General features: G+C 37.6%; 1 protein-coding gene across 1 annotated transcript; it reads right to left on the bottom strand.

Annotated features, from left to right (window-relative positions):
- Positions 1-506: 506 nt before the first annotated feature.
- Positions 507-12058, bottom strand: LOC140543116 (protein SSUH2 homolog). Its single transcript, XM_072666136.1, has 12 exons — positions 11998-12058; positions 10702-10788; positions 9581-9650; positions 5508-5637; positions 4428-4488; positions 4206-4327; positions 4017-4079; positions 3784-3866; positions 2594-2686; positions 2398-2503; positions 2041-2148; positions 507-1362 (listed from the first exon to the last, which is right to left on the bottom strand). The coding sequence occupies exons 1-12, from the start codon at positions 12017-12019 to the stop codon at positions 1222-1224; spliced, it is 1086 nt and encodes a 361-aa protein (XP_072522237.1). The 5' UTR covers positions 12020-12058; the 3' UTR covers positions 507-1221.
- Between the last annotated feature and the right edge of the window lie 865 nt (positions 12059-12923).

The following is a 12923-nucleotide window of genomic DNA, read 5'->3' as shown; positions in this document are numbered from 1 at the left end:
GACCCTATCTAAACCGCCCTGCTTAAACTGGCTAGTTTGAGTGCCTGTACCTTTAAATGATAAGCCAATGCTCACCCTGCCCACACCCTCATAACCTTGTCACTACTCCTCTCCTAGACTTTATTTCTATGGTTATTCGCATTTGACCCTTTTTGCTCTAGCTAGCTAACATTTACTTCACCTTGAGTTCACATCTCTCTCTTTTGCTTCCCTGCACCACATACACCCTGTCTCTCTCTCCCCTCCAGTACCTCCCTTTCTGCCCTTAGGTTTCTAGCTACTCAAATCAGGATTGATATTCCCCCATGATGCAGTTCACTTTAATTATAATGAGACAAAATCAGAAAGCATAAATAGCCTCACTCTCTCTGGGTGGGTAGGATGGTCTCCTCTCACATCCCTCTCAGTGTGATGCTAGCCAATGTGGGTGTTTGTACTATTAGTACCATGTTTGTTTGCTATTAAATGAAAAATGAAATGTAAAAAAAATAGAATTTACACAGAAATACGTCTCACAGATTAAATGTATTGGTAGACACTTATTTTACCATTGTACATGTTGTCACAGTAACAGTAAAAAAAACCTTGGATTTGAAATTACAATAATAAGAATAAAAAAACATTATTACCATGTTACTATGTAACATAGTAACATTTTCAGTACATTCATCAAGGCAGTACGTATAACAGGATATATACTTTATAATACAGTATATATATAATATAGAGGTTGAGAGCATGTTATAGTCGGATATAGTAGGATAGGCCTCTTATAGCTTTCAGGTAGAGCAGAAATATACAGTATTAGTAGCTGTTAGTATTTTTGCTATTGATTATAATACATAAGTTTAATAACATTGCATTGTTTATTATTTGTTCTAATTATGTTGGGTTAGTGCCTTACAAATGCATAATATAATCACAGTACAGTGAACAGTTACTTCACATATTTATGGTCTTACTGTGGTTCTGATTTATTTTCTATTATATTCCCTATCATGCTGAGTCACAGATTTCTTGTTCATACAGTAAAAAAAGGGATGCACAACACTGACTTGTCACCATTACTGTCAAACATGAAAGATGTGTGTTCATGTTATACATTTTATTCATAAACATGTTGTTATACACTAGCCTAGTAACACTATCATTACACTACCAGTATTATAGGCATATTCATGGTGTTTCTGTCTCCTGGGCACATGGAAATGGCTATACTTTTTACAGTATAGTGCAGCAACATGTAGCTGGGTAGTCATCCGCTTTGACTTTCGACTCATTACCGTAAACATAGTAAATGTAGGATTTTCCCTCCCACTGGTAGCTCACTTTGGTGATGGGAATCAGTTCAACAGTTTGTTGCTGGAAAGCAGAAAAAGATGAGCAGAAGCAGAAGAAGATTCTGAATTAGATCCTTTTTGTAAAATCCAGATATTTATTCAAGTAAAAAAATTTTTTTACACAGATGTTCAACAGTTTTTTAACAGTATGAGATTTTAACAATATGATAACTATCTCAGAGAATATCACGGTTTTACGGTATCACAGGACACAGTATTTCACATTTTTATAATACAATTACAATTTCATAATTTTACTTATTTTTATTTTCATCACTATACAATGATCCTTAATGTTATGTGAACAGAATTGTTTTTGACTAAACAAGCAATTTACTAAGGATAAAATTTAGTTCATAATGGATGTATATGCAAAAAGTCTCCCTGTTATTACTAAAATACATTTAACAATAAACAATTGATAGTAATATTTAAATAAACACAGTTTGAATTGTTTTGTATCTAGCTAATGATTCTTTTCATTGTAGATTAATGAGCTAATTATTTTATCCATTCATTGATTGACTGGTTTACAAAACTCTGAAAATAGTAAGAAACTATAGTGGGATTCTTAATTGATTGCATTTTTTTAAAATACCAGTATTAAACACATGTACATGGTATACCTACAACTGGTATACTGCATATATATATGAATGATTAAATGATAATAAACATGCCACTTGTACAGGGAACATACCTGTTGAAGGATGCGAGCTGATTGGGAATATTTGCGGTGATGGTCCCCGACTATTCTTTCAGAAGCCTGGATCATGTTTTGGTCTGGAAAGCCCATCAGTGGATATACCTGTAACCATAATAATAATCATTTTTTTGTCCTCTAATTCGTCCATCAGATATCTTAATGTTGAGTATTGTCTGATACCAGTCTGATCTTTTTATAGATAATACAGGCACAGAATATGATATGCCTGATATGCTAGTGTAGTATGCTAGTAACATCAGGCTATAAAAATGGTCATTAAAAATGAGGGACAGTGTTCATGCAAAATCCAAACATGAATCTTTACTATTACTTCACATGAGTATCTCTTACCATGTACTTGGTGTCTTTGATGAGCTGCTTCCCAGTTACACTATCCAGCTTCTCAATTTTCAAACCACTGGCCTGCTCTGCTACGTAGTCCTCAACATTGTTTTTCCTGGTGAACAAATGACACGGCAAATCTGTTCCTTCAGTGAAATGTTCTTTATGCCGATATTTCAAATATAAATAGAAATAAATGAATTACCATTCCGCTGTAAGTTTGATGTAGGACAGCAGCTGCCGCTTCCCTTTGCAGATTTCACACTCTTTAGTTCCTTGGCCTGAACAATCAGAACACCTATATAGAGAAAAGAAAACTGTACAGTGGATCTCGAACCATTTGCAGCGTGTGAGATTATAACAGCATCAGAAGTGTAGTCATTCTAGACCAGTGGTCCACAAGCAAAACACAGAAACTCAAGCTTATTAACATTAGCTTGAGAAGAGTAGCTAAGTTACCCTACTTAATACCACTGTTAATAGCTGTTTTTGGATCCGTTATCATGGGCATTGACAAGACTGTGAACTATTCTAGATCTTGTCTTGTAGAAACTCAGCAATCTGAGAATGATAACATTGTATTTATTGTATGAATTTATTATAAAGTCACTTTGAAGCATTTCTATTGGTCTATTCATCAGGAAATTGTGACACAATGTAAAGAACCAGATTCACATTTTGTCAAAATGACTTCCCAGACTCATCTGCATCTACAACCTTCTTCCTAAAGACCTCAGAGAGCTCTTTGGATCTGGGCATGGTGATCTTCACCACTTACTTCAACAATCAACAGCAGACCAGACTAAATCTCTGAGGTTTAAATAATGCCAGCCTTACACCGAACGACATTTCAAGCGATTTTACTGTCGCAGATGACTTTCCAATGTATGAAAACAATAATGTGCGTCTTGCTGGAGTTGCAGCACGCCTCCATCATCTCGATCGTTTGGTGTAAGGTGATCAGGATAGCTCTTAATTCTTAAGCCTTCTAGTGTTTGGCAAGCTCCTCCTGAATCCTTTCTAACCATGTTCTAATCATCTGCAGCTGATGTTCCTCTGCACCTGACTCTAATTGTAGGCATTTGAAGTAGTAATAAATGTGTGTGTGTGTAGGGGGGGGGCTCTACCTTTGTCCTTGTAAGAAAATGATATTTCTATTAATACAATTTGATAAATGGTGATTAAAGAACTGAAATGTTTTCAATAGTGTGTGTTTAGTTAGATTACCTCCATCTCTCAGTATTCATTACATGAAATCAAATGTTCAGATGTTACATATATATGTATGTATATATATATATATATATATATATATATATATATATGTGTGTGTGTGTGTGTGTGTGTGTGTGTGTGTAATCTGTGAGGCAGCCATCACATGCTTCATTAGCTTACTTCTTTCTTCCTGTCCCATTGCACTCATTGCAGCTTTCCTCTGCAGAGATTTTCCCAGAGCCGTTGCAATTCTGGCACACTTTCTGAACAGACACAATCAGATCAAGCAATTAAGAAGCACTTAAGAGGGGTCTCTTGATGCTACAGATGAGCTGAAAAAGAATCTCCACATTATGGCAATCCATCTCTATGTAAGAGCAACACATATTTTGAGAATACTTCAAATTACTTACATTTCCTGAGCCGGTGCACGCAACGCAGGCACATTTCCCAGTGGCCGAGCACTTATCACAAGGCTATGATTGAAAATTCACACAATATGATTGGCTTTTTGGAGGCGACAGGTTCTCTCACTTAAAAAAAAACATGCATGAGACAAAACAAGAAAAATTAAATCTGTTGACCATTAAAACAATGTTTACCTTGACTGATGATGTGTAGGGGACTTCAACATCCGTAACAGAGTCTTTGAACATTTCAGGAGGTGTGACCGGGATTTGCCATGGACCTGGGGGAGGCTGTGTGAAAGCGTTCACTGGCTGACCTGTTGCCAAACACATTTGCAACGTTGATGGAAAAACAGAAGCATGTAATTGATTGCAAAGATGCTTGCTGTTCGCTGTTTCTGCTGACATTGTCTTTACCATCATAAGGCTTAGTGGCCCATTCCGTTTTTCTGGACTCCGTGTAGGTCTCCAGTCGATACTGTTAGGGAGAAAAGAAATAAGATAAGATAATCATTTATTAGTCCTGCAGTGGGGAAATTCTCTTCTTTTTTTTTTAAGATACGATTTTTTTTTTTTTTAAGATAAAATGGCACAGATTTGTTAGCAGGAGGGAGGCAGGAGTGATTATGGAAAGAAGTTGATACCTTGACACACTTGTTGAAAACCGAAAAGGATATAGTGCTCTATAGTGTGTGTTTGATTCACATGGTCATTCTGACAGATTGCAAACTGTTTGTTGCTGGTAGAACTCTGAATGCAAGTTATGATGGTTTGAACAGTTGATTAATTACCTGTACAAATTAATTAATTAATTAACTGTACAAATTAAACTGGGTTAAAATCACTTTACAATTATTTTTGTCAGACTGTAAAAAATAAACACACTACAGATATGAACAGCAGATTTATACTGGAATAAAATCAGTCCACAATTAGTACTGCCAAAAAATAAAAACTACACACTGAAAATTCATACTGGATTCAAATAATTTCACATTATTACTGTTAGAGACTAAAATTACACACATTGCAGACTCATACTGGATTAAAACTAATTGCAAAACTCTTTCTGTAGAGTAAAAAAACTGCAAACACTGCAGATTCATACTGGTTTAAAATCATTGCACAGATCTTACTGTAGCATAAAACACTACACACACTGCAGATTCACACCGGATTCAAATCTAAATTATTTTTTGTCAGACTGTAAAAACAAAACATACTACAGATATGAACCGTAGATTCATACTGGATTAAAATCATCTTACAATTATTATTGTTAAACAGTACAACCTTAACATACTGCAGATTCATACTGGAATAGAATCACTCCACAATTATTAGTGCCAGAAAATAAAAACTACACACACTGCAGATTCATCATTAACAATACGTCCGTAAGTAAAACCCATCTCGCTCAACCCTTTTTCTTAATGTGAATTCAGTAGAGAAACTGTGTGAATGTGTGTGTGTGTGTGTGTGTGTCACAGGACTTACACGGTAGGTGTTGAACTGCTCCTTGTTGGTGATCACACCATCTTTCGCTGGACCAGACGACCAACAACAATTGTCGCCGACGTACTTTAAAAAAGCCTCTCGGGCAGCTTCCTCGCTCAGAGCAGGAACACTGAAAAAATACAAGGAGCTACATTTCCCCCATTCTTCAAAGCGTCCATATCTGACCACAGATTATTTATATTACCAAATACAGAATCACGCCATAAAGCAGCATAGAGTGGGTCGCTGGTCTAATGTGTAGTAACTAAAACTAGGACTAATGGAATACATATACATATACTAGATAATAATAGCAATGTTAGCCTAGCATCTCCCGTTCTGCAAGCAAACACTGGACACAGTGTCTCATCTCTGTAAATACACGCCTAAAATGTCTCTCAACCCACACAAATAATTTGGATTTTAATTCAATTGTAACTGCTGAGATCTGATTGGTGACAGTCCAAGCCCAGAGGTTGTTAGCGACATTAGGCCTGCACATTACTGTAATCATACCCTAGATTTAGTCCTGACCCTGGGTGTTAGCATTGATCAGCTAAATATTCTACCTCAAAGCTCAGTGATATCAGATCATTATCTAATCTCCTTTGAGCTACATCTAAGGCAAAATGTAAATTCTTCTCCCCAACACTGCCTAAAACGCACAATAACACCAATGACAGCTGTACAGTATACTAAAAATCTCCCACCCCTATCGACCTTAGCTTACACTCCGTCAGACCAAACGGAGCTCGTTAAATTAACAAACGATCTAGAGAATACCCTCCGATCAACCTTAGACAAAGTAGCACCGTTCAAAAATAAAATGATGAGGCAAAAAAGGCTTGCACCGTGGTACAGTGATCAAACTCGTACCTTAAAACAAACAGTGCGGAAACTAGAGCGTAAATGGCGGACGACCAAACTAGAGGTGTTCCACTCTGCGTGGAAGGACAGCCTTAGTCAATATAGAAAGGCACTCATTAAAGCTCGCTCAGTGTATCTGGCCTCGCTGATCGAGAAAAACAAAAACAATCCCAGAGTTCTTTTTAATGAGATCTCTAAACTTACTAAAAGCCAGGCAGATACTCAACCCCAGATCCCAACATCTTTAACTAGTCATGTTTTTATGGACTATTTTAATAATAAAATAGAAAATATTAGACAACAAATCCAACCCTGCTTATTAAATCAAACATGGCCGTCACCCGATGTAGTTGCTTTAGAACAAAACTTAGTTGTAGAACAAAGGCTGGAAGCCTTCTACCCACTTCCACAGCCAGAACTAGAAAAAATTATATCCTCAGCTAATTGTACAACATGTACACTCGACCCGATTCCCTCTAAATTGCTAAAAGAAATTCTCCCAATTATAATCGGACCTCTTCTAACAATTGTAAATTCATCACTTAGCCTTGGGCATGTACCCCAAACCTTTAAAATAGCAGTTATAAAACCTTTAATCAAAAAAACAAATCTTGATCCTAGCGTATTATCTAATTATAGACCCATCTCAAACTTAACATTCGTATCTAAGATATTAGAAAAAGCTGTGGCCCAACAACTCTGCTTATACCTGAGTAAAAATGACATGTATGAGAAATTCCAGTCTGGATTTAGACTCAATCACAGCACAGAGACAGCCCTAGTGAAGATTACGAATGATCTCCTTCTTGCCTCTGATCAAGGCTACGTATCTTTATTAGTCCTACTAGACCTTAGTGCAGCCTTTGATACAATAGATCATTCTATATTACTAGAAAGATTAGAGAAAATGGTTGGAATCACAGGGACAGCCCTATCATGGTTCCAATCATATCTAACGGGACGCTTCCAATTTGTAAAGATAAACGATTTATCTTCAAACTACGCAGAAGTAAGATATGGAGTTCCGCAAGGCTCAATTTTAGGACCACTATTATTTACATTATACATGTTACCACTGGGCTCAGTTATAAGCAGACATGGCGTTAATTTCCACTTCTATGCAGATGACACACAGCTCTATATATCAGCCAAACCTGACGATAAATTTAGATTACAGAAAATGGAGGACTGTGTAAAGGATATAAAACTCTGGATGTCACATAACTTCCTTCTCCTTAACAGTGACAAAACCGAAGTTCTCCTTTTAGGTCCAAAAGACTCTAGAAATAAACTATCAGACTTAATGTTAGACTTGGCAGATTCTCCCATCATTCCTGGTTTAGCAGCTAAAAATCTTGGCGTCACATTCGACTCAGATTTATCATTTGAGCAACATATAGCTAATATTAGTAGAACAGCCTTTATGCAGCTTAGGAACATCTCCAAACTAAGAAACTCCTTATCACTACAAGACGCAGAAAAGCTAGTACATGCTTTTATTACCTCAAGGCTAGATTACTGTAATGCATTACTGTCAGGTTGTTCCAGCAGGAACCTCAATAAACTTCAGCTGGTGCAAAATGCTGCAGCCAGGGTCCTTACTAAAACTAGAAAATTTGACCATATCAGTCCAGTTCTATCAGCACTTCATTGGCTCCCAGTTAAATTCCGTATTGAATACAAAATTCTTTTATTAACATATAAAGCCCTACATGGCCTCGCTCCTGAGTACCTGCAGGATCTTATAGTATATTACGAACCATCAAGACTACTTAGATCTCAGGGTGCTGGCCTCTTACGCGTTCCCAAAATTCAGAAAACCTCAGCAGGGGGAAGAGCCTTTTCCTATAAAGCCCCCCAGCTCTGGAATAACCTTCCAGATAATGTTCGGGACTCAGACACAGTCTCAATCTTTAAATCTAAACTGAAAACTTATATGTTTAGTTTAGCTTTTGGTAATTAATGTTTCTTAGATAAGGGCTGCAGGTCCAGGGGTTCGCGGACCCAGGGAATTGTAGTACTCTGAGATGCTGGAGCTGTCGTCTCGCTGCTTACACGCGATCACTCAGGTTTGTTGACGGTGGAGCAGATAGATGCTGGTGTTCTCAGGGTACGCCCGTGTCCGTGTTACCTTCTGGCTCTCTCCTTTTAATTATGCTGTGATAATCAGACCTGCCGGAGTCGTCAGACATACCCAGATGCTGATGATCAACATTCTCTGCACTCCATAAAATTCCTCTTAGAACTAACTTCTCTCTCTTTACCTTCCCCGAGTAAATGGCCACCCAACCCGATCTGCAGGAAGATTGCCCGCTGAGATCCCCTCTACCTGCATCTAACCAGCTGCCACCTACCAGTCCAGCCAGCGGGTCCCCCCCCCCAACCCACCACCACCCATGGCTCACCCGCCAGCCGCTGCTGCCTGTTTGGTGGCCGTGCTGAAACCTAGATGGACTCGTGCCTGTCTGACACTATTAATATCACAAACTATTAACTTTCTGTTGTACCTGGTTTGGTAATTTTTATCATTAATGTTTAAAACAGTCTGGCCAGAGGAGGATGGGTCCCCCTTGTGAGCCTTGGTTCCTCCCAAGGTTTCTTCCTCCAGCTCTGAGGGAGTTTTTCCTTGCCACTGTCGCCGTTGGCTTGCTCACGGGGGTCTTTGACGCTTCATGTTATTTCTTCTTTCTTCTCTGTCTCTGTTCTTTATTAAGTAATAATTATGTAAAGCTGCTTTGTGACGACAACAGTTGTAAAAAGCGCTATACAAATAAATTTGACTTGACTTGACTTGACTTGACATTTCCTCGATCATATTAATTTGATTTAACCATAAGTAATTGTGTTTTTTTAAGTATCGGATTGTATAAGAATTGGATCGGACGATATCGAATGATACTGCTGCAGTACAGAACAGAAGACACGGTATGGTGGCGTCTATAGTGTAACTTGCAACCAAATTGGCGAGGACTGAACACAAAAATTATGCTTATTCCCAAACACCATATTTACATGCAGAAATGCCCACAAACAGAACATAGTCCCAACACTGAGTAATAATAACTAGCAAATTTTCATACATTTAAGCAGTGTATAGCTTTGCAGGGGTGTGTCCATGTCGTAACACTGTCCATGCCCTGGTCAATGAAGTGTGCAGTTGATGAAATAAGATGACACAGAGATGTTTTCCCATGCTGGGATCTTACCTCCAGTCTTGTGCTGGCAGTGAGTCAGGTGTTGGCATGGGCTGAACAGGAGGAGGAGGGATGAAGCCACCTAACCATAACATACAACCACTGTAAGACAACCTGTTTTACGCAACACTGTTCTCAGGAAAAGGATACAGTACATTTATTTTTCAGATGAATATTAATTATTTATTACTTTATTATATATTATATTGATATGTAGTTCTGTTAGGGTGTATTATTAATATAGCATTTCATTACTCTACTTTATATTCTGTGCACATTTACATTTGTATATATGATGTGGTGTTCTGAAAAATTACGTCCTTTCATAGATGATTTTCAATTCCATAAAGGACCAAATGTAATGACAAAAGTAATGGGACACCTGCTCATTCACTGTTTCCTCCTAAATGAATGGCATTAAAAAGAGTTTGTCCTGCTTTTGTTGAAGTAACTGTCTCTACTGTCCAGGGAGGTCCAGTGAAGGCTTTCGTCTAGATTTTGGAGAAGCTTTGCTATGAGTATTTGATTGCATTCAGTGACATGCACATTAGCGAGGTCAAGATGTTGGATGATCACCACCCCACCTTAACCTCACCTCCCCAACTCATCCCAAAAATACTGAATAGAGCACAATCCATCATTCCAGAGAACACAGTTCTTCCACTGCTCCTCAGCTCAATGCTGGGGGCTTTTACCCCTCTCTAGCCCACGCCTGGCTTTAGGCATGGTGCCAATAGGACCATGTTCATCTGCTCCAGGGAGTCCTATTTCACTGGCAATATTTCTCTTGACAATCTGTATGTGTGTATGTGTGTGTGTGTGTATGTTCATTTGGACACCTCTTTCAGCAATGAGTGCAACTTTAAGTAGCTAAATGAACTCATTAGAAGGGGTGTCCACAAATATTTAGACATATAGTGTACAGTGTTATTAAACAGACTTCATATCATGGCATATCTATTAAATGCATTAGCCAAAACACTGCCACTACTGAATTATATCATTAATAAAAGAACATTAATACAGCATTTATTTAAGCCACCAGAAAGCAGGTTTAAACAAAGCGGGTTAAATCACATGCTGTGTTCAGGCACAAAGATCACTTTACTGCTATGAGTGCTGCTTTTCCGTACCGCTTGCCCCTGGGACTAGACCCTCGTATCCAGGAACGGGGTTGTACATAACAGGGGCTTGCATGCCCATCACTGGAGGGTACACAGCTGGGGGGAGGGACAGAAATATTAGAGTTAACAGTAATATATTAACCTATATAATAGTATATAGAAAGAGTACTGTATATTGTATAGTACTTCTACTGTAACTTAATGCATGAATCTAACATGATAAAAATTAATGCATTGCAATTCTGGATGATGGCAAAAAGATGATAATAATAATAAACTAATAATAACAAATATTTCCCAACTTATTTTTCCAAGGATTAATGCATGTATAATACACTCTAAATGTATAATATACTGTGCTAAAATCAGTTTACACACATAAACCATCTCTGACGTTAGCTACATTAAATTAATTCATTAATTTAATTAATTAACTGTACAAATTAAACACTGCAGATTCATACTGGGTTAAAATCACTTTACAATTATTTTTGTCAGACTGTAAAAAATAAACACTACAGATATGAACTGCAGATTCATACTGGAATAAAATCAGTCCACAATTAGTACTGCCAGAAAATAAAAACTACACACTGAAAATTCATACTGGATTCAAATAATTTCACATTATTACTGTTAGAGACTAAAATTACACACATTGCAGACTCATACTGGATTAAAACTAATTGTAAAACTCTTCTGTAAAAACAAAACATACTACAGATATGAACCGTAGATTCGTACTGGAATAAAATCCGTCCACAATTAGTACTGCCAGAAAATAAAAACTACACACACTGAAAAATCATACTGGATTCAAATAATTTCACATTATTACTGTTAGAGACTAGAATTACACACATACTGGATTAAAACTAATTGCAAAACTCTTTCTTCTGTAAAAACAAAACATACTACAGATATGAACCGTAGATTCATACTGGATTAAAATCATCTTACAATTATTACTGTTAAACAGTACAACCTTAACATACTGCAGATTCACTGTACTGCTACTGTAACTTAATGTATGAATCTAACATGATAAAAATTACTGCATTGCAATTCTGGATGATGGCAAAAAGATTATATTAATAATAAACTAATAATAACAAATATTTCCCAATTTATTTTTCCAAGGATTATGGCTACAGTGTTCTTGCTGGTGCATGGCTCCAGCAGTATGGACACCTCCACAAGCACACTATCCGGATAACTGGCCCAGTCCACTCCTACTGCAGATTCATCAAGTGTCTAAAACAAATACAAGTGAGTTAGAAACGACATTAATGTCGGTAGACTTACCGGGACCGGGTGGATAAGCCATTGTATGAGAATAACGCGAAGCTTGGTGTGGGCTCGATGCTGGTCCGGACAGGAATGCGCTCCTAAAGCCCTCCCCAGATTAGATTACTGAGGGCTCCGCCCCTCATCCCCTCATTCCCGTCCGGACAGCAGCTAAAAACAACAGCAGCCGAGCTCTGGCAGCGGCTAATGCAGACTTCTGCTAAACACAGCTCAGAGTAATCGGGCTAATCTCGCATTAAATCACAGCTAAAGGCCCGTTATTACGCTTTTTCTCATGTCTGATATCTAAAGAAACTTCAGCTGAAGGCGATGTGGGTGTATATATTAACCCCTTCATGCCCACGTGCCTCTGAGGATATATTTCACTACAGATCTGTACCAAAAAATAGGATATAATACTCTGGCTAATCTGGAATCTGGTTAATTAGGACATTTTTCCAAATATGTTTTATAATATTTCATGAATTTAAGTTAGAATTAAAAATTAAATTACTATTTTTAAAAAACATACAAACCAAAAAATTAATGGAGTGATGCTGGGTTCAAAAGCTCATCAGACAACTGATTCCTATCCATTTCTGAACAGAGCACTTCAGATTTGCACCAAAAATTAAAAGAAATAGATAGATATATCTCATAAATATCTCGTAAAAATGGCTGTGTTTTTTTCAGATAGTCTAAAATGGCCTTGGATGGTCAAGGTGGTTCCAAAACGCTGGTCATCCTGGTTAAACTGGTTGAGCTGGTTAAACTCTTGACCAGCACAGTGCATACTACTAGTTGCGTAGTATATGACAGTGTATATGACAAATAAACGTTGATTGCTGTAAAGCTAGTCAACCAGTTTTGTCAAGCAGGACATATTAGTGGACCAGCTTGGTCATACTGGCAATGGTGGTCAACCAGCTTGATCGCACTGGGAA

Source organism: Salminus brasiliensis, chromosome 21 (assembly GCF_030463535.1).
Source record: "Salminus brasiliensis chromosome 21, fSalBra1.hap2, whole genome shotgun sequence".
In the NCBI taxonomy this organism is placed as follows: Eukaryota; Metazoa; Chordata; class Actinopteri; order Characiformes; family Bryconidae; genus Salminus; species Salminus brasiliensis.
This window is presented reverse-complemented; position numbering and strand designations above follow the sequence as displayed.